The 21,469-nt window shown below is 53.6% G+C and overlaps 2 protein-coding genes across 5 annotated transcripts in view; one reads left to right on the top strand and one right to left on the bottom strand.

Annotated features, from left to right (window-relative positions):
- Window positions 1–3,073: 3,073 nt before the first annotated feature.
- Window positions 3,074–12,033, top strand: Slc16a3 (solute carrier family 16 member 3). Its single transcript, XM_021178291.3, has 6 exons — window positions 3,074–3,138; window positions 7,915–8,009; window positions 8,976–9,219; window positions 9,582–9,725; window positions 10,137–10,904; window positions 11,644–12,033. The coding sequence occupies exons 3-6, from the start codon at window positions 8,997–8,999 to the stop codon at window positions 11,919–11,921; spliced, it is 1,413 nt and encodes a 470-aa protein (XP_021033950.1). The 5' UTR covers window positions 3,074–3,138; window positions 7,915–8,009; window positions 8,976–8,996; the 3' UTR covers window positions 11,922–12,033.
- Window positions 11,783–21,469, bottom strand: part of Csnk1d (casein kinase 1 delta) — a 33,473-nt gene continuing 23,786 nt past the window's right edge. Inside the window, exons 9-10 of one of the 4 annotated variants that reach the window (XM_021178295.3) lie at window positions 12,907–13,059; window positions 11,783–11,874 (exon numbers count right to left, since the gene is read on the bottom strand). In XM_021178295.3, coding sequence (XP_021033954.1) covers window positions 12,970–13,059 — 90 coding nt within the window. In that variant the 3' untranslated portion in view covers window positions 11,783–11,874; window positions 12,907–12,969. Of the gene's footprint in view, window positions 11,875–12,027; window positions 12,109–12,906; window positions 13,060–15,563; window positions 17,730–18,781; window positions 18,845–21,469 lie in introns of those variants that run through there. The other 3 variants (XM_021178294.2, XM_021178297.3, XM_021178296.3) reach the window with 3 other exon arrangements.

Here is a 21,469-nt window from a genome sequence, read left to right as displayed (position 1 = left end):
GGAATGTTTGTCCCAGTGACTTGGCTTTCTTTACCTGACCCAGCTTGTCTTGGCCCCAGTCCATCATGGGGTAGCAACTGGTGCTGGGTGGTTCATGCAGGCTTGTCCAGGCATAGTGATGATCTGTAATCAGTTTGATCCTGAAGAAACCCCATGGGCCGCCAATGTGATGTCCATTTGGCTCTACAGAATCTGAAACATTCCTTGTTCCTGACCGGAGAGGAGGTTTGACCTTCCACCCACCTTGGGGTAGCTGACAGGACACCTTCAGATAATTCTCTCCTTATTTCTAAGATCATTTTGGAGACAGAGGAGGAGCCAGGAGGCCATCCGGAAGATTGAATGGTTGCTTAAGACTGGTGATAGATCCTTCACATCCCATGGTTCCTAGGGTCAGGGATCTTGGGAAAGTCCATGTCCCCCAGGGTTTGGGCCACTGAGTTGCCTTGGAGCACATTCCAGGGCCTGATGGGACTTGAAACTGTAGACTGGAGTGGAAAGAGGTGAGAAGAGTAGGCTACCTGGAGGTACGCGGAGTTTAGAGGGTGGGGCCAGATCTGACTGGATCACCGGGCAGTTTCTAGGTAACTGTCACCTCACCAGGGATAGCTACATCTTCCCAAGTACCTTCCCTTTAGAAGGGGACATCCTGGGCTGGTACAGGGCCATGGTGGGTCATCTGGACACTAGATCCAGGTCTGAAGAGAGCTCCCACATCATTGCTAGGTGAGCCACAGAGCTGTAGCAGCTGTTCTACGGAATTTATTCTTTGCCTCTAGGTCCTGAATGCTTCTAACTCAGAAAAAGGACTATTGGGTCCTCTAGGGCAACTAGGTCGCCGAGTCTGCAAAAACATGGTTATTGATGGTGCTGCTTCTAACCTTTGGGAAACAGGAGGAGGCTCTGAGACCCTGGAAGCACTGGCTTGGCTTCTGTTTCCCTGTTGGGAGCACTGTGCTATTTGGTCTGAAGGCAGGGTAGGGGTGGCCAGCACACCTGGCTATGCCCCAGCATCTGTGGGAAGGGGTCTGGGTATCTGTGACATACCCAGCGGCTGAGGCTGAAGTTTGTCAGCTACCTGTCACAGGTCTCCATCCCTAAGGATCGGAAAAAAAAACCCGCCCCTCCCCCACAGTGCCACTTGTAGGCTATGGGGTCCTCACGTGTCATTTCTGAAGCACCTTTTGAATAATAGTCAGGCCCTAGGCACAGGTGGAGTCTGAATGACTCTTCATGGAGGGCCATTGGAGAGTAAACACGTGATAGAGTATCTGGCCTTACCAGGCTGGGCATCTTCCTAGGTAAGGACTCAGGATGGTGGACTATGGGAGCCACAGCTAAGGCACATGGTGCCCAACCTCCTCACCACTGTTACCACGGTCAAAAGAATGGGCAGCTGTGACCTTCTGGACTCGGAGGTCACCCTTTCCCATTCTGGCTGTGTTAAGATCTTTGTCTAATGTTGAGTTATTATCAAAATTTCCTAGCTTCAGAGGACCTGGGGTCATTTAGGAGCCACATTAGAAGTGAGATGGACTGGGTACCCTAGGGTAAGTGTCTTGGGCCCTGTCCACCAAAGGCCATACTCTGAGATGCCTCCTCACCTCCTCACCCAAACTGCCCGGTCATTGGTCATTTCCATTGTGTGGCATGGGGTTGATGCGGCACCCCTCACACCCCTCAGAGGACTGGAAAGAACTCTCCCAGCTCAGAATGACTCTACTCTCTCCCAATCCTGTTCCTTTCCGGGAAGTCAGCATTTGTGGAGCAGCATGCAAAGCTGCTGTCCTGTCCTCATCTCCCACACTGGGCTGGGAGTGTTAGGATTGATTGCTCTTGTGCTCTGTGTATTCAGATAGCCCCAAGAGTTCTGTGCCCCAAGATCAGGTTGCAGTCTGGACATGGGCAGCATATTGACCAATGTGCTGTGAAGAATGCTCCCCAATAACTTCTGATTGGACAGTAAAAGGCTAGAGCCTGTGGCTGGGCAGGAAAGAGAGGAAGGTGGAACTTGAGATGAGTAGGGGTATGTCCGGTAGGGACCAGGAAAAGGAAAAAGGCAGGGGAAGGAAGAAGAGGCCTGCCATGAGGCAGGATGGTTTGGGAGGATGGACCATGAGCACGTGGCCAAGAGAAAATTGCTCTGAGGACACTCATGGGGCAGAGCAAACACAGCAAGACTCAGTTGGCAAGTAACGTGGTGCTTATAGCTAGGATGTTATAGCAATCTCAGAACCTGCCCGGTTTAAGCTTACAGCTTGTTAATAAAAACACCAGGTTCTTGTGCCTTCCCCCCTCCCCCCCGCCCGGGAGCTATACAGGCTAGAGTGGAGCAGAAATCCCCCGTAAAAATCACTTCTATAGGAGTTGAGGGGTGACAGAGCAGGGCTGTGTCAGTGCCTGTATCTGGCTTTGTTGCAGGGCCCCGACCACAGGGGAAAACGGAAGTTCAGGGAGGTTGACAGCCTTGCCCAAGATCCCCGGTCAGTCCAAGGTGCCTGGGTCTTCCCAACCAGGGAAGACAGCTGCCACAGCCACACAATAGCCCAGGCTGAGGCACGAGCAAGGTATGGTGGTTTGGATGGGGCGAAAGTCCGAAGTAGGCAGGCGGCAGGAGCCCTGTGTGCATGAGGTGTGGTGGGGGCGTGTGCCACCCGGCAGAAGGCGCAGGCCAGAAGGCCAGGGTCTGGAGGGCAAAAGGTCCCAGTCTCGGAGATAGCGAGGACATTGCCACTCTCTTGCCGGAATCATAGAAGGAGCCCACAGTCTTGGGAGGGGATAAATGGAGGGCAGAATGGGAAGCAGAGGTGGGTAGTCACGGTCCAAGGGCGCGGAAGAGAACAGTGAGAAGGTCTGCGTTGGGTGTGGCCCGGGCCCCGAGCGCCTATAGAGCGAGTGCCAGCCTGGTGTCCCTGTTAAGTGGAGATGGCATTGTCCGCGCCGTCGGGGAACAGCGGCCAGGGCGCCCCCTCCGGCAGCGGCGCGGGGTCCGGGTGGGGAGGGCAGGGGCGGCGCCAGGCAGCGGTGACGTGCGCGGGGGACGTGCCGCGCGACGGATGAGAGCACTTAAAGTCGCCCCCGGCGCGGCGCCGGGCAGCCAAGGCGGACAGAGGCAGACACAGCGGCTGGCGGTAACAGGTAGGCGCGGCGGGATGCTTGGCGCGCGGAGCGAGCCAGGGATCCCCCCCCTCCAGTCGTCCAAGGTTTGGGGCCTTCGATCTTCAGGTGGGGGAATCCAGACCTGGAGCTCCCGGCCCCTGACCCTCTCTCCTCCTGGTTCTCCAGCCCCATTCTCTCTTGACTTGGAGAACCTTCTCACCACTGCGGCTCCACCAAAGGGCCATGAACAGCCAGTTGCGCGCTTGCATCCTGCTTCCCTGCCCTCGTAGAAGCCTATCTATCCATCCGGTAGCCCTCGGGGGCTGGGCTTCGTCCAGGAGGCAGCTGCCCTGGGCGACCAAACGTCCAGAGTATAAATAGCTCGGCCCAAGAGGGTTGGAGCGTGGCCGGACGGCCGGGGAACCTGGGCTATATTTGGTGGGAATGCTACAGCCTCCTTGGAACCCCGAATCTCCAGCGGGCGTCAGCAGGCCGCCCAGTGAGAGAGAGAGGGACACGTGCGCTTCGGAATGGTGCCACGTTGGGGGAGGAATGCCCTCGGGTCTCTTTCTTTCATCTCTTTACATCCACCTTTACTACCATCTTAAACTCATTAACCCTTACCCAGCCACCACTATTAGCCCAAACTAGGCACATGAAAGTGGGGTTTCCCTCCGGAATGGGCTCTGTTTGCTCTATTCTCATCCGGTAGGAAAACCAGGCACGGTCTGTTTTCTTACCTGAAAAGTGGGTTGAGTAGGCGCCTGCCTGGATGCTGGTCCAGTCTACAGACAAGCTCAAGAAACTGTTAACTCTGGACAGCTGATAGTGCTTGGAATCTGGGTGACAAGCAAGGAGTGGGCAGCAGGGTCCAGGCCGACAGGAACCCTCTCAGGGTAACAGGTTGGTCTGAGCGTAAACGGCAAGGTTCTCCCCATAACACAGGCTCATTAGCTTTCCCAAAGCTCTTCTGTCGGGAGCAGGTTATCCCCGAGGGCTCCTGGCATCATTGTACAGGCCCAAAGTTGGCTGGTGTCTCGTGGGTGCTGGGTCTGTCCGTGTTGAGGAATGAGGACAGTCCTGAAAGTGTGTGGACTCACTCAGGACGAGCAGTGACTAGTGCACAGCTAGGATGGTGTGCAAAGGATGGGTCTACCCCTTAAGGGGCACTGAGGACACACTACCGAGATACATGTGGCCCCTTCTTGGCAAGGACTTTGAATAACCAGTGGTTTGGTTCCAAGATGGACTTGGCCACATCACCAGTGACCTTGGGCAGGGCTTGCTCCCCGTAAAAAACGATCTCACTGCTTGGATGCCTAAATTTCGAGGGGCAGCGAGGAGAAAGCACAGTAGGTCTTAGAACCATCAAGAAGTAATGTGCGCCAGTGCGTGGGACCCCACAGTATGCCGGTGTTCCGGGACTTCAGGACTCTAATCCTGCAGTGAACTGGTCAGAAAGGGGAGGGCTGGGGAGGGCCAGAAGCAGACGGCACCTTGGGGCCCCATGCGGGACTTTCTGGATGGTGAAGCTAAGCAATTGGAGACCTCTGGACCAGGCCTTGGTCCAGCTGGCACTGAGCACTGGCTCAGGGGCAGGTTAGGAATGGAGATCGCCCTAGCGACAAGAGCAGGCTTCTGGCCGTTCCCATCAGTGGAATGGGCCATGAGGGGGTAGATGGATAATGAACTAGCTGAGAGACCCGCAGCCCATCTCAGCATCCCAGAGGCTCAGTCGCGCGCCCTCGCTCGCCTTCGTGAAGGGCAGATTAGCCTTGCAAACTAATCTGCGGGTGAGTCTTAGGTCTCTCAGGGTATGTGGCGCCGTGAGCTGCAAGTACGGTAGAAACAGAGGACCGCCTACTCCAGGCAATACGGCAGCGGCTCCTCCCTTGGCGCGGTCACGTCCCCCACGTCCCGAGTCCGCTTGGGCGGAGCTTCCTTCCCTAACCCGACCCACTGAACCCCGCCCAGGTCGGCTGGACCACTACCTCCAGTCAGTTGCCGCTCTCTGATCCAAGCCCCACCCCCACTCATACTTAGGCCATCTCCAAACCTGTATCTCCTCTATGCCAGACAGTGATGGGAGTTGGAGGGCGCTTATGACTTCCGAGACTCCCTTTAGCTTTAACCTTAGATTCTGGCTTTAGGGAGGAGGGCTGCATGAGAATCGAGGGCTCCGTAAGATGCTCTTGTGGAGGAGTGGCCCGTGCAATGCTCAGCAGGGCCTTGGTGGAACTTTGCATAGAAGGGTCTCCCACAGTAAGCCGGAGCAGGTCCCTAGGGCTGCCCCATTTTGTGACAGCCAAAGTTCTTCACAAGAAGGGGGATCGCAGGGCTGAGGTGGTGTGGTGGTTGGCTCTGGGCAACTGTCTATTTTGGCAAACAAGGTCAGTATTTCTATCCCACGGATCCCTGCAAAGTTGATGTGAGCTGACAGGACAAAGCGCAGGGGAGCCAGGCACGCACTGGAGGCCTCCAGCTGCCCACGGAGGCCTCTCCAGAACCCCCCACCCCCCCAGCAGGGACTTTTCCATGGTATACCTTTGCACACGGGTGGGCTCAGAGGAGAGGCCCATTGCTACACTTTCCTTTTTTTTTTTTTTTTTGTACAATGGTAGGGGGAGGGAGAGAGGGAACTTGGAAGGGGGCCTTTTAGCAACCGCCTGCCCCTGCCACCCTGAGATACTGGGTGCTGGCCTCAACTGTCATAAGACACAACCCTCGGCAGCACCCCGGAGCCTCTCCTGACCCAGCCCCCATCCCCAGATCAGTTTTCTGTGACCTGGAGGTTGAGTTATTTCTGGGCTGCTTCACAAGCTTCCCTGGGAGGGTAAATGTCACTGAAAGGCCAGATAGCTAGGCTGTGCCCATGTGATATGCTGCTGGAGGTGGGGCCCTGGTGGAGACAAGACAGGGAAGTCCTAGGGTTAGAGCACTGGTCTGTATACTGGCCCATCTGTGTTCTGTTACCCCGTGAACCTCATCCCTGAGGCAGGCTGGGTATCCTAGCCTTTTTACTCTACTGGGATGTGTTCAGACCTGGGTGGTAAACAGCAGGCCCAATAGCAGGCTCAGACTCCACCCCAGTTAGGAAACTGTCATCTCCCTGGAAGGTCTTCCTCTGCAAGGTCTCTGGTGACAGGCTGGGGTGGGCACTGGTGAGGTGCCATTACGGTAGTTAGCGCCTGGGCTGGGTAAGGACAACGTGGGTGTGGGGCCTTGGCGAGGAGCTTCTGTCTTCGTGCCATCACCTCCTGGCACTGAAGGTGGCCCCTCTTGTGTAAGCCTTACATGGCAGCTATGGGACAGAAAAGTCCCAGGACGGGTACTCCTCTGGCCCTGACTGCCCTCCAGGACCCTAGTTCAGTGGGCACCTCATCTATAGCAAGTAGTTATGTCCCCGTTTGTCCCCTAGGACTCTGAGAGCTCCAGTGAGGGCCAACCTTTAAAATAAACAAGCAAAGGCAGATTGACTTCAAAAGCCTGGGATGCCTGTTGGTACCATGACAAGTGCTAGGTATATCTGATGAGAGTCAGAAGCTCGGGCCTGGGAGGCCGGGCTCCTCTGTGGGGACCTCAGGTGTCCAGAGTTAGGCTGGTGCTCACGTCTGGTTCTGGGCATGTTCTCCTTTTTGTTTCACATGGAAACTGGATTTTATTTTTTTACATCTTAATTTATTTTGTGAATATGCGGGGGAGGGCGGGGGCCCAGGAACGTATGTGCCTGTATGTGTACGCCATTGCTTGTGGAGGTCGGAGGACAGCCTGCAGGGTCCGTTCTCTTCTTCCATCATGTAGGTCATGGGGATTGAACCCAGGTTTCAGTCTCAGTTGAAGGTGTCTTTACCCAGTGATCCATCTGGCCCACCCTGGATTTTAGAGAGTGCAAAAGAATTAATCCCAGCACTTAGGGGAGTCAGGAGAGTTCAAGGCCATCTAGGGCTACAAAGTGAATACTGTCTACACACATGCACAGGCAGAGAGGCAGAGAGACAGGTAGGCAGACAAAAAAGGCAAACTTCTGTTAAGGCCACAATCTGAACCCCCACTGAGTAGGCCTTGCTTTCCCCCCTACCCCATCTTCTCCATGACCACTCCTTAAATTCTGGGCCTGGGGTGATCTTCATGTTTTCTTTTGATTTCATCTCTAAATGATATATATTCCTAAAATGTAACCACTCCAGTTTTTAAAGATTCCCTTTTAAATTATCTTTTTTTGTTTGTTTTTTTGTTTTTCTGAGACACAGGGTTTCTCTATGTAACCCTGGCTATCCTGGAATTCACTCTGTATAGACCAGGCTGGCCTCAAACTCAGAAATCCGCCTGCCTCTACCTCCCAAATGCTGGGATTAAAGGCATGTGCCACCACCGCCCTGCTCCTTTTAAATAATCTTAAGGGCCTTTCAAATTTAGGGCTCATGGATAAGAAGTGTCTGGGGCTCACTTGGGGCTCCCACTGAGCATGTCCTGTTGGTGACTCTCTGGGATGGGGCTCAGGTTGGGCCGTGGCCAGATGTGGGGTGCAGCCTTCAAAGGCTGGTGTGCATTCCTAGCAGAGCTGTGTATTGTTTCTAAGCCTCAGGAATACCTGGACAGAGTCACACTGGGCTTCCTAGGACAGTCTCGGTTAGTACATTTGTGACCCAATCACAGGACTGCTCACAGGAGAAAGCCAGCAAAGGGGAGGGGGCAGGGGCAGGGCTGGAGCCCTCCCAGGGTGAGCAGCCTTGGTGGGAAGGTCATCTGGTCAGGAGTTTCCATCCCAGTGCGAGCTGCCCTTCTATACATCATGGCTTGCTTTCTCTCTCCCAGAGTACTGTTTGGCAGCACACCATTTGTGGAGAGAGACGAGTAGGCTGGACTGAATACCCAGGTTCGAGGCCGCCCTCGCTGCAGCTCAGCTCTTGGTGAGACTGGGGATGAGGCTAACCTGGGATTAGGAGAACACTGACTGGGGTGTCATTAGCCAAACAGAAGTTTGGTCCTAGCTTTCGGACTTGCTTTGTCTCTCATCAATAAGTCCCTGAAATTCATAAAAAGGGAAGTTAGAGCTGGGTGGGTGTGGGCTTTGGGTCAGCCCCTGTTCAAGTAGACTGGGATGTGAGCTGCTTGCTGCCATGGCTGGCTGTTCTCCCCTAATCCTAGACCTAACCAGAATTCATCAGGATCTTCAGCTACTCCCCAAAGCCAATGTCACACACTGTTGTTCCAGGCAGAGTTAGAGCTACCAACCTCTTTACCCAGGGGTCCTGGGAAGCAAGCCCCCACCCCCCACCCCCACCCCCCAGATACCACACAGCCTGCTTCTTCATACCCTAGAGACATGCCCTCCCAGTCAGCCAGTGCAATCCGGAGTAGCTCCTCAGGGGCAGGAAAGCAGTGCAGGGCGGATCCTATTTAGACTCAGAGGTGGGCGGAGTGCTGGATACCCACCCGAGACATTCTAGGGGAGGATTCAAGAGTGTGCCCCAAAAGGGACAGGAAGTCCAAGTTACTGCCAGGATTGCCCAGCAAGAGTTCAGAAGATGCCAGCTAAGCTGACTTCTTGGGCCTGCTCTTCCCAGGAAGTAACATAGAATCCTGCTTGAGCCCAAAGTCACTGTACTTTATAGCCACCTGTGTGGGGATCGGCAACTGAATGAGGAGGGGTCTAGACAGCTTCCCAAGGTACCAGTTAAGTGTAGCCAGGGGTGGGAGCCCTGAGCCAGCAGGAGCAGGCTGCCCCTGGCTGAGCTGCTGTTGGAGCAGCCAGGTGCCAATGCTGGCACTCTCCAGGTGCCCTGCCTGCTTCTGGCCCCACCCTCCTCTGCTGGGCTGTGGCTGAGATGGTCACCCTGGCAACCTGAGTCACTGCTGTTTTTTTTTTTCCTCAGGTGAAAGCAGCCCTCCTGGCTATGGGAGGGGCTGTGGTGGATGAGGGTCCCACCGGCATCAAGGCCCCCGATGGGGGCTGGGGCTGGGCCGTCCTCTTTGGCTGTTTTATCATCACGGGTTTCTCCTACGCCTTCCCCAAGGCGGTCAGCGTCTTTTTCAAGGAGCTTATGCATGAGTTTGGAATTGGCTACAGCGACACGGCTTGGATCTCCTCCATCCTGCTGGCCATGCTCTATGGCACAGGTAAGGCGGGGGGGGGGGGGGGGGCGGGAGCATGGGCGAATGGGTTAAATATTGGAATATTGGGGGAGGTGATCTTGCCAGAGAGCTATTGGCTCAGTCTCAGTGGGTGGGTTGTGCCAATACTCCCAGTGGTCAGGTTCCACAAGCAGTTCCTTCAAAGGTGCTTGATGCCTGCTGCCCTGCTTGGGCATCGTGAGGAGCTGAGCCATGCCTAGTGTCCATGAGTCATTTGCACTAAGGACCTGGCGCCCCAGTGCTCAGCACCCCTGTTAGGCTGAGGGCAGGTCATATTCTGATGGGCAAGGAGAGGGCAGAGCTAAGCTGGAGGCCTGGACCTGCCCTCAGCTACCTTCCCCACACAGGACCGCTCTGCAGTGTGTGTGTGAACCGCTTTGGCTGCCGGCCTGTCATGCTTGTGGGTGGCCTCTTTGCGTCCCTGGGAATGGTGGCTGCGTCCTTCTGTAGAAGCATTATCCAGATCTACCTCACCACGGGGGTCATCACTGGTGAGTCCGGTGGGACCTGCAGACCTCAGGGTGTCAGGAAAGATGAGTGGGCCATGGCACTTGTGCTCATTTGTTCCAATCTTTGGGGGAAAGTTGAGGACTCTTGGGCCCCTGGGCTGTATGTAGCCTTCCCTCCCATCCACAAGAGTCCCCGAGAGCAGTGGGTACAGCCCTGCTGGGGACGAGTGGCTGGTGTCTGAGGGCCTGGATGTCGAGACCCATTAGAAGCTTGTCATCATCTGGAGCCCACGTCCAGGGAATCTGGGGAGTAGACAAAGGTCTGGGGAGACATAGGGGTCTAAGCTGCCTTGCTTGGGAATCTGAGTCATGCCTTCCCTGCAGGCTTGGATCTCAGGGTCTCACGCTGCCCTCTTTGGAGATCTGGGGATCTTATACTGCCCTCTCTTACAGGCTTGGGTCTGGCTCTCAACTTCCAGCCTTCCCTCATCATGCTCAACCGATACTTCAACAAGCGTCGCCCTATTGCCAATGGGTTGGCAGCGGCAGGCAGCCCAGTGTTCCTTTGTGCACTGTCTCCACTGGGGCAGCTGCTGCAGGACCACTATGGCTGGCGGGGTGGCTTTCTCATCCTGGGGGGCCTGTTGCTCAACTGCTGCGTGTGTGCTGCACTCATGAGGCCGCTGGTGGCACCACAGGTGGGTGGAGGGACTGAGCCCCAAGGACCCCAGCGGCCGCCTCAGCGCCTGCTAGACCTGAGTGTCTTCCGAGACCGCGGCTTCCTCATCTATGCCGTGGCTGCCTCAATCATGGTGCTGGGACTCTTTGTGCCTCCGGTCTTTGTGGTGAGCTATGCTAAGGATATGGGTGTACCCGACACAAAGGCCGCCTTCCTTCTCACCATCCTGGGCTTCATCGACATCTTTGCCAGGCCCACGGCTGGTTTCATAACAGGCCTCAAGAAGGTGCGGCCCTACTCTGTCTACCTCTTCAGCTTTGCCATGTTCTTCAATGGCTTCACTGACCTGACAGGCTCCACAGCCACTGACTACGGTGGCCTGGTGGTCTTTTGCATCTTCTTTGGCATCTCATATGGCATGGTGGGAGCACTACAGTTTGAGGTGCTCATGGCTATCGTGGGCACTCAGAAGTTCTCCAGTGCCATTGGTCTCGTGCTGCTGCTGGAGGCTGTGGCTGTGCTCATTGGACCCCCGTCAGGAGGTGAGTGCTGCTGGCAGGGGAGACTTGGACAGGGCAAGGCCTGGCCTCCCTGAGGGAGGGGCTGCTCACTCCCTTCCTCTTGTACCCGGCGTTAGGAGACTGGGGCCAGCAGATGTCAGCAGCTAAGTGCTGGCTCTGAGCCAGGACAGACATAAGCTTGACACCTGTACACACCGGGCCTGGCGGCAGGCTCAGAAGTCTGCACACCACATGGGCAGCTTTCAAGGGAATGGGGCAGTGTCTGCTACTGCAGTCCTTTGACTTTTTAAAGACCAGCTGAAAAAAAAAAAAAACCACTCCATTCAAGTTTAGGCTGGAGAGGGCAGCCTAGCCACCCTGGACTTGGAACGCTATAGCCCTATCTGCTCTCCTTACACCCTCTGGTTCCTTCTTCCTCCCAGAATGGTCTTGGGGTCCTCAGTTACTAGATACAAAGGGCCTTGGCTAAGCCTTGTCTCTTTCTAGGGGTCACATCTGTGACTGGGAAGAGGGGGTGTGTCCAAACCCTCAAGGCCACTTCTATCTATCCTTTTTGATTCAGCCTTTGCTCCCATGGGGAGGAAAAAGAAGAAGAGGAGACTAGAGAGGGCTGGGTGGGTGCCACTAGGGATGGAGTTCCAAGACAGACAGGGTGACTGCATGTCTGAGGCACTTCCTCAATGCCAGGAGATGGAGCCCTGGCCCAGGGTGGAGGCGGGGCATTCCCCAGAGCTTCTAGTGACCTGGGTCTTCTTTGCAGGCAAGCTGCTGGATGCAACCAAAGTTTACAAGTACGTGTTCATCCTGGCGGGGGCCGAGGTGCTCACCTCCTCCCTTGTGCTGCTGCTGGGCAACTTCTTCTGCATCGGGAAGAGGAAGAGGCCCGAGGTGACAGAGCCTGAGGAGGTGGCCTCAGAGGAGAAGCTCCACAAGCCCCCTGTGGACGTGGGGGTGGACTCGAGGGAGGTGGAGCACTTCCTGAAGGCAGAGCCTGAGAAAAATGGGGAGGTGGTTCATACCCCGGAAACCAGCGTGTGAGCGGCCTGGCCGGGCGGGCAGGGAGCAGGGAAGAGGTCCAGAGACTGGCAACGCTCATATTTATTTCACAAACAGGACCAGCTGAGGCGGGCGGGGCCATCGGCTCAGCTCTTGGCTGCCTGGTCAGCTGGTCAGTGTTTTGCGGGGAGAGGTGGCGGGGTGGGAACCGCGTCATTCCAAAGTGGATCTGCGGTGAAGCCAAGGAAGCCCCATAGTTATCAGCCGCCTAAACCAGGGACCCAGCCTGCTGAGCCCAAGCAGCCTGTGGCTCCCCCCGCCCCCTCCCCACCTCCCATCCCCACTGTGGCCAAGGACCTAGAAACCCACACTTAGGAGACAACACGACTTTAATCAGAGGGCAGGGCTGGGACAGGCTGGCAGGTGGACACTGCCTGCAAGGTCCTTCCTGATCCCACCATCCTACCTACCCCCACCTCCAGCCTTAGTCTCCTCCATTGCCAATTGTCCATCTCTGCCTAGGGGACAAAGAAATCCTTCTACCTGAGAAGGCAGAAATAGACCTGCCCGTGGGAGGAGCATCAAGGGGCCTGTCTCTAGGAGCTGTGTGGTTCTGGGCAGTGGTCTGTTCACCCTGAGTCCCACCCTTTGTTAAATAACAAACTGCTGATTCTTAAAAAGTGGTTCTGGCCCTCATTAGCTCTTCCAGTTCTGCCTGCTGTAACATTCTCTGCTGCCCCTAGGATTTGTTCAATAGCCACAGCATTCATACAGCAGGAAGAAAGGGGGAGAGGGGAATAGCAAGGGAGGGAGCCCCATGCTAGAGAGGGGTACCTGGGTGGCATTTGGAGGCGAGCTGAGGTATAGCATAAGCTGTTCACTGTGTGTGGGCTTCCAACCTAAGTTTCCTGCCTTCTGTTTATTTGCCCCTCTAGGGGGCTGGTAAATTTCTCTATGTGGTCAGCACCTGCTGACCTCTGTCCAGCCCATGCTCAGCTCGGGTTCACCCTGGGCACCTCACACCCACCTGCCCTGTGGCCAGTGGCGGCCTGTGTGGCTGGAAGCCCGGTCAGAGGCCGCTGGGGCCGCCTCAGTAGGTGGTACGTCGTGGGCGCTGGGGACGGCAGCGGGCACCTTGGCGGGCCGCATGCAGCCGGAGAGACGCCATGTCCCTGCTCCTCTGCAAGGAAAAGGAGGCGAGTGCTCATATCTGGGCCCAGCCTCCCATGCCCCATGTTGGGTCTGGCCCTGCTCACTCTGGGATGCCTCTCCCATCTGGTCTGTTCTCTGTACTATGAGGTCAGTGGGTGGGCACTGCTTATAGCAGCAGCAGTCACATGCATCCTGGGAGTCTAATTTGCCAACCTCACCAGAGCTAGTGGCAATGGCAAGGACCTATGGCTTCAAGATAGGTCAGGCCCCAGAGGCAAAGTGGTGGTAAGTGGGTAGCATTCTTGTGCAGAGGCACTGGGCCTCTTCACATCCCTGCTCTGCCCACTCTCAGCTGTGTTCACACACACACACACACACACACACACACACACACACACACACACGGCCAGGCTTCAGGCTTCCTAGTTCTAGACCTGGCTGTGGAGAGTGGATCTTGGAGAAGGCTCCTAGAGCTATCTGTACTGCTCAGGCTCAGCCTGGATGAGAGCAGTAGGCTGTGCTGCCCCCCTCCCCCACACTTGTGTCACCCCACGCTTGCACCCAGAGCTTGTGGTGAGAACATGAAGCATCTAGGAAATGGCAAAAAATGGGCAATCACAGATAAGATGACCAAGACCACTTTCTAGTAAAATTCTTCATAGGGGAGAGACTGAGTGGGCTGGAGCTTTGTTAAGGGAGATGCTGGGTGGCCCCGAGGCTCCCCTCAGGCCCATGTGTGACGGGACCCCACAGGGTAGCTCTCTCTGGGCTCTATAATGAACAGCTAGTTCCATCCGGTTCCATTCCTAGACTGGGATATTTTATAACTGGAGGAAAGGAAATTTCCTGTCCTCAAAGTATGGCTGCTGGGGTTCCTAGGGTGGCGGCCAACCCAAGCAGATGATGCCAGAAGCCAGGAAGACTTAAGGCCTGTGACTGCTCCTGTAGCAGCCGAGGACATAAAGAACACACTAGCAACTCTATAGGGGCTGAACTGACTAAGGGAAGGTTGTATTTAGGATCCTGTGAAGACCCAAGCCTGAGTGAGAATGGAGAGGCCTGTCCATCAAGGTCCTGGGGAAGAGATTAAGATAACCCACAATCCCCAAACCAGTTTGAGGCAAATGAGCTAGTTTACAGGCTACTGCTGACCCACCCGCTGGTCTCTTCCCCAATCCCTATACCCTATCCTTGGCAGAGAACACATGGAGGTGAAGATGTGGCTGACTCAGCAGCCTAGTGGACACATCCTATACCATTTGAAGAGTCAGGGTGGGGCTCCTGGAAGAATGCTGCTCAGATGCGTAGGGGACTGATTGTAGGACCAGTCTTCAGTGTAGACAATGGCCTCTTGGATGTGCAGTCCACCCAGTTCTAGCTCCAAGACTGGCCCTTCCACCTCTACCCTAAGTACCTTTACAGGAGGGGAAGTAGAGGGTTCCCTGTACTTTGCCTGACTATAACAGCAGGGAGAACTAGGCTGGGGAAGGAACCCATGTAGACAGAGCCTGTATCCATATTTCATCTCCTGGCTCAGTGTTTCTCAACCTTACTAGTTCTTACAGTTCTTATGTTATGGAGACTCCCAACCATAAAATTATTCTGTTGCCACTAAATAACCAATTTTGCTCTTATGAATCATGATGTAAATATTTTTGGAGATTTGTTCAAGTGGCTGTGACATCACCCACAGGTTAAGAAACACTGTCTTAGCTAATGAGGGGATGGAGTGGGACAACAGATTCCCTTCTGGAATACACCAAGTCAGCTAGAAGCCAACTTTGAATGTTTAAGGTATAAGGGTAGAAAAGGCTGAAGAGTAACTTGTAAGAGACAAGAGCAAGGTAAGGGTGGGGGTTAAGAGCGGCAGGATAGTGGGAATTACTCTACCATGTTCAACTGGCCAAGCTCATCAGGCCGTGGGACACAGATTAGGAATTCCCAAGAGGACAGATTTCCAAACAGGAACAGACCTAGTTCTAGCAGCCTGGCAAGATTTTCCATGTCTCCCCAGTCTGGTGCTGCTGTGGAAGTCAGGTCTACACAGATGCCAGTAGATCTGTGGATGTAGAATCCTTCATGGATTCTAGTGCATGCCAGGAACTAAGGCAGTTGGACATACCCATTTCAGAGCTTCCCTTCCAGGCAAGGTGAAAATCTAAGGCACTAACACAGAGGCCTGCCTAGGTTAGGTACTTAGGAGGGCTCACAGAACTGTCACAACATCTCTAAGGGAACTCACATCTACCCATGACACCAGAGTCCAAGCGGAAATCATCTTTCTGGCACCTACTCCACTAGCTTCCCAATACCCACAAATGGACAAGCAGGAATGTCATCCTGAAAAAGTTGACTCTGTTGGGTTTGTAAAACCAACACACAGAAGGCTGATGCAAAAGGATTGCTCAGTTCTAGGCCAGCCTAAGCTATAGAAACTGTCAACCTCAGAACCCCAACCCACACCAAGTTAGCTTTCATGTAGCTTACACATGCTGCTGAAAGAAAGACCACACAAAGGGGAGGGAAGAAAGGTAGAAGTCATTATGAATTTATTATTTACACAATTGTTAAAGTACACAAATACAGTGGTAGTACAAACGCACAGCTCAGAGACTGGTCACCAAGACACAGGTTGATACACACATTCTAACTACGCTTCCTGCGAGTGACGATGGGATTACATATCGGGCAAGAACCGTCAGAACACACCCTGGAGGACTTCCAATGGTCCTAGTCTCGGCACAACCCAGCAGGGCCAGGCTGAACCTGGATTAGTCTCAAGGCCACCCCATACCCCTCCAGAACCACAGGTATCAACAAGAACACTTGCCAGGCAGGCCTGCCACTGGAGAGGGGAGGACCAACTCTGATAAAGGATTTGCAACAAAAATCTCAAATTCGCCCGACCCTCCCAACCTCCCTCTGCACTCCTAGACACACAGTCCCACCCTCTGCACCCTAAAATGCTTGCAGAGTAACCAGTTCAGGATTCAGAAAGAAGCACCCACAGGCTCAGATGGCTGGCAGGCACAATTAACAGCCACATTCTTGGATGCTATATCACACATCAGCAGTGTGTCCCTCCCAACCCTGGGCCAGTGCTCAGAGCCAGGGAACTCTGGGAAGAAGGGAGAAGCCATGGTGGCACCATTAGAGCCAAACCTCCAAGGGAGCGAGGTAACCAGCATAACTCTCTCCATAGGCTGACAGGGAAAAATCAGAGATGGAGCCACACACATGTACTGCACCCACTTCTCAGATGGGGAGCTCAGGTCCTGCTGTCTCTTCATATCCGGTGCACATGGTGGGGAAGAGCATGGTGGCATCCTAACCGCCAGCGGCAGAGCAGCCCAGCCCGCAGTGTGTCCAGCTGAAGACCACGCAGCGTGTGGCACCACACCTTTCTGGAGGTCACGCAGCGTGTGGAGGTGGTGGTTTGTTTTAGAGTCAGATAGGCAGTTACCTGCTTCTTGGCACTTCAGGGTTGATTCCCTTTGGCCACTGGTCCCTCTGGGCAAACCATGGTGTGTTCTAGGACAGCCAGCTCCCTGGCTCTGAGCAGAGAGCCCAAGACAAACCCAAATGGCATCTGCATGGGACTATTCAGTCTATTCTGCAACTTCCCAAGTTCAAAGGCATAGAGGAAACCAATCCTACCAAACAGCAATCCTCTCCCTAGAAACCACAAACACAAGCTCAGCTTTGAATCTTGGAGCTCTCCAGCAGCCTAGAGGCCCCCCCGTCCCAGCATGTGGGTTCTTCAGCTCTGACTTCCTTCTGCCTCCTTTGGGAGGACTGCCAGGCCGTGGTGCTTTGCTGAGGCTGTAACTGTGAGCCCTCACGCCATGGCAGTTGTACCTGCTCTGATGACTGCAGGCTATCAGTTTACAGTGGGAAAGAGTAAGCAAGATGCCCAAATTAGGCTGATGGGAGCCCACAAGACACACACACACGCACGCACACTCGCGCGCGCGCACACACACACACACACACATACACAACTGATGAGAAGTTCCTTTCCAAAGTGAACAACACATGAGAAAACAAAACAGAACACCACACACATCCTCGACACTTACATGTGCCCCTCTCTTGCCTGCCTCCATTTTACATAGAAGCTCCAAGCCAGCGTGTCTTAGGATTCTTTAAGGTCAACATCCTTCTTTGTTTAAGACCGCAAAAACAGACAAGAAAGAAACAATAAAAAGACAGATTTCTTTACACAGATTTAAGCCAGTAATTTTTAGCAAAATGATACAAAACTGTCTTAACCAAGTAGAAGACTGGTAGCTGCGGTGGGATCATCAGGGAGCGCAGGTCCGCCACCACTGGTGGGAGCTGAGAGGCTCTTCGCAGGGAGTCGGGTTCTCTCTGCAATGGTCTCCCAGCCTCTGCTCTTCGTCCCAGCCCCATGATAACTGAGCTCACACGGGGCCACGGTGGCAGCCCCTGGCGATGGCAGCTCTTGGAGCCTGTCCATTTAGTTTGTGTTTTGATTCCCCATGTGCATCGCTGGGTGAGTGGCCTGGAGAGCTCCCGGCGTTAACATTTCGGGTTTAGACCGGGGGGCGTGTCACTAGTAAAGCCATTGGTAACAGAGTAGATCAGCCATGCATTGTCTGCCCTTCACAGCAAAAAGGAGAGTTCTCATCGGTGCACGACAGACTGAAGACCACTGGAAGCCACCCGACCGGGAATCTGTCGGAGCCAAAGCACAGTACAAGGTCAGCATAAGGCCAGAGGAATAGGCCAGCCAGGCATTTGGGTGCACATAACACAATAGAGCCTGGGAGTGAAGGGACACACTGCCACCTGGCTTCAATCTAAACACCTTCACCCCTGGCTGCACAGAAAGGCCTCTAGCCAGGGCAGGAAGATGGGGAAGAAGGGACATGCAAGCAAGGAAACTGCAGAGCTGTGCTCCTGTAGATCCGAGTGGAGCAGCGACACTTGCTCCCAGCCTCCCTTCCTAGAGAGAACAGGCACACCCCTTAGGGAAGACGGAAAAATTCTTATGGACACTTCCAAGAGTGCACATATATGTTAAACAAAGCAGATCTCCCAGCAGCACAACCCCCACCAAAGCTCAAGCCCCTGACGGAAGGAAGGAACCACCAAATACCATGTGGCCAACAAGAAAGGAGCTCAGCGTGGACACCCAGCCATGCACTGACGGCAGGGTAGCAGGCGGCTGTGGCTGGATTAATACAGACAACAGCTGCATGGACAAGATGGCTGGGCAGGTACCAAGTTTGGAAAGAAACACAAAATGAGGACAGAGATAAATGAAAGAGGAAGAGGGATGACTGAAAAAGCCAGGATGAGCACAGACCACCGGGAGTCTGCATGTAGCAAGAGCTTAAGAAAGCCCAACACCAAGCATGGACCACTCAGCTGAGTACAACAGACACATGTGCTGCCAGCACATCGGCTCAGAGCCAGGACTGGGGGCAGTTCCAGCATACTGAATACAATCACAGGAGGTCAGAGGACAAAGGCACAGCAGGATGGTTCTCTAAGGTCACTCAGTCCAGAGATTCTAAGGATGCCACTTAACCCCCAGACTGGGTAGCTCACCATAACTACTCCAAACCCACACAAAGAAAAACAAGCAGAAGAAGCCTCACTCTATCTCCAGCATTTGGCATGCAAGCCCAGCCCTCCAGTGAGCCCAGATGATGGGTGGGGGGAGTTGTTCCCACCTTGCCTGGCACCTGCTACTTGCAGAGCCCCACCACGAGCACACTCACCCAGTGCTGCCTTCCGATGGAGACGAGCAGCTACTTGCCGTGGTGTTCGAAAGGAATGCTATTCTGAGGTGGGGGAAAAGACAGCTGTTGGTAAGTGTCCTGCTGGCCACACCAGCACATGAGGTCCTGGTTCCCTGGCTGCTTGTACTGAGCCTGAGTCCTGATGTGTCCCTTGCCTTGACCAGGTCAAGACACAGACAGACACTCTGGGGACTCCAGCTCACGGCAAGTCTCTCCACACAGTGCACAGCTCTGCCTCTCATGACCCTTGATAAAAGTGACATCGCTGTTTCCTAACTTTATGCTTTAGAAAAGCTGAAATCCAGTGGACGGCGAGGCTGAAGAAGCCCTACAGATCGGTTTGACAGCACTATGCAGCAGTGGAAGGGAGGGCACCTCCCAGGATACACCCATGGACATACTCCCTCCTAACAGATTACCAGGTAGATCTTAGGACCCCTACTTTGGGGCAGGTGTGGACTAAGTAAGGTATCAAAAGCAGTAACTGGCACATTTTGAGCTGTGCTAGACAGGAAACCTTTCTTTTCAGTGAAGGAAAAACAATAGAGAGCCACTGATCAGATGCCCTGCAAAGCCTATGCTCTTTTGGTTAGTGAGAACAAACTCACAGTTATCAGGAGAAATGGTCTCCCCAGAAGACTCGCCTAATGCCGCACCCTTCAGGGAAGGGAAGATGGTGAAGCAGCAGCCTGAGTGAGGGTGGGGTTCTACAGGGAAGAAGAGGTGACTCCAGTGACCTGTACCACGCCTCCTGCTCCTCCTCCTCTCCATCAGAGGTGGACAAGGGCAGATGCTTCCTAAGGCTGGCTTTAACTGAGTGGCTTTACCTGAGTGTATGGCTTGTGGGTGTCATATAACACCTCACAGGATGCACCACCTATCAGAAAACCAGCAGCCATAGGTAAAGGAGGCCAAGTGAAAGGAATGTGCTGCTGTAACAAGAGCTAATATGCATGGTGCTCTCTAGTTCACAGTTCTAAGGAGACACCATCACTCCTACCTGAACTCCAGCTCTCTAGGGAGAAGTTAATACTGGACTGCCATGCCTGGAGGAACCCCAACTAGCCTTTAATTTTTAAAATATCAGAGCAGATGCTTGGCTGAGAGCCTAGAAAAGAGTGTAGAGAGGGATGAATTGTTTGGAGAAGAAAACACACCATCTATAGTACAAGCACACTGATGCTGGTGGCACTATGTAATGAAAGGGACCCTCTTAAGGATACCTGCCCTTTAGTGACAGCAAAACAACCCCAAAGGAGCAGCTGTGAAGACAAATGAGCACCCTGGAGACAACCACACACAACAGTCTCCAGAAAATCCCCAATATAGCAGGAGAAATGAAGAAACTCCAGGAAGGGAGCCTCCCAACCAATGTTCAAACCAAATGTTCAAAATAGTTCTCCATGCAGAAACATAAGAGGCCAAGCAACCAGAGACTGATTTCTGAGGCCCAAGTTAGTCATGTGGAAGGAAGTGCTATTCTCTGACACTGTAAGGCCCAGGCAGCCATAGCCTTGGCAGGAAGAAGCTGGGCTGTATGTACCCTGTGTCTTCTTGATACCCACAGAACCTTCCTGATTCTTCCATTTTCCTCCTGGATCACAAACTACCAGATGCTTCATTTTCATACTGAACTAAAAACAAAACAAAAGCAAAAAAGCCCACCCCGGGCATTAGTTCCTTAGTCTTTATCCAGTTGCTGGCATGAAATATGTCTAAACCCAGCCAGGGTTCACCACACCACAAGCTGTAGATAAACAGGCAGAAGTGAACCATTTCCTAAAGTAAACACAATGATTTGCCTGAAAACAAAACAAAAACCAAAACCAGAAAAACACCCCAAACAAAGAAAACAACCTGGTAAGTCTTCCCCGGGGAGCTGAGCTTAAGGGGTGCACACCAAGGAATTCAATCTCCTCATCTCAAAACTCAAGGCCTAGAACTTAAGTCATCTCTCATTAAACTTCCTACATCTGTTGTCTTTTCAGGAGAAATTTATACAAAATCAGTAATTCCTGATAAATAAGAAATGCACAGGAACACATTTCAGCAGTCACGACTTTCATCAGACCAGTCTCAAGTATGGCCAAGTCCAGGAAGCTCCAGGGATCTTACACTAACTCAATACATGCTCAGTCCATCTCCACTCAAACACTAGAGGTCCCACAGTGAGCTACAGAGGTGTTGCCATACAAGTGTGCTTCAAAACAAGCTCCAAAAGGGCAGTGGTGCTTGCAAGAGCTTCCTCAAATTTATCCTTGACCCTACCCCCCATAAGTGGGAGACCCCCACTTCAAAAAAGGAAGTGTAGTGTAGATCTGCTGAATGAAGCAGTGCTGAATGCAAAGGCCGAGAGAAGGAGACGCAGATGTGGATGAGCGAGTATCTGTGAGGAAGAGGCCTGGGAACTAGTTCACACTACCCTACCTTCCCTGAGTACCTCCTTCCTTAGAGACAGACAGGGCAACAGAAGAGGACACCTTACAGCCTGGCACCTCTAAGGATCAATCGCTCACGGGAACCCTTCTTATACAGCCAGTGCCTTTCCTGGTGTTCTGCTAAGGAGAGCCTGGCTAGCAAACACAAGTGGAGTTATAAAAGCCTAGTCGGAGTGCCAACGACAGACATCTCCCCAACAAAAGGTACAAACAAGCAGGTATATTTTGT

This window comes from Mus caroli, unplaced genomic scaffold (genome assembly GCF_978045245.1).
Source record: "Mus caroli unplaced genomic scaffold, Mus_caroli_1 scaffold_13, whole genome shotgun sequence".
Taxonomy (NCBI): Eukaryota; Metazoa; Chordata; class Mammalia; order Rodentia; family Muridae; genus Mus; species Mus caroli.
The sequence above is the reverse complement of the archived record's forward strand: the minus strand, read 5'-3'. Positions and strand labels throughout refer to the sequence as shown.

What these genes read in the sequence shown, in the direction of transcription:
- Slc16a3 (XM_021178291.3), top strand. Translation starts at nt 8,997, where the DNA reads ATGGGAGGGGCTGTGGTGGATGAGGGTCCCACCGGCATCAAGGCCCCC. An exon ending in CACCACGGGGGTCATCACTG is followed by an intron (nt 9,726 to 10,136) that starts GTGAGTCCGGTG and finishes CCTCTCTTACAG; the next exon opens with GCTTGGGTCTGGCTCTCAAC. An exon ending in CATTGGACCCCCGTCAGGAG is followed by an intron (nt 10,905 to 11,643) that starts GTGAGTGCTGCT and finishes TCTTCTTTGCAG; the next exon opens with GCAAGCTGCTGGATGCAACC.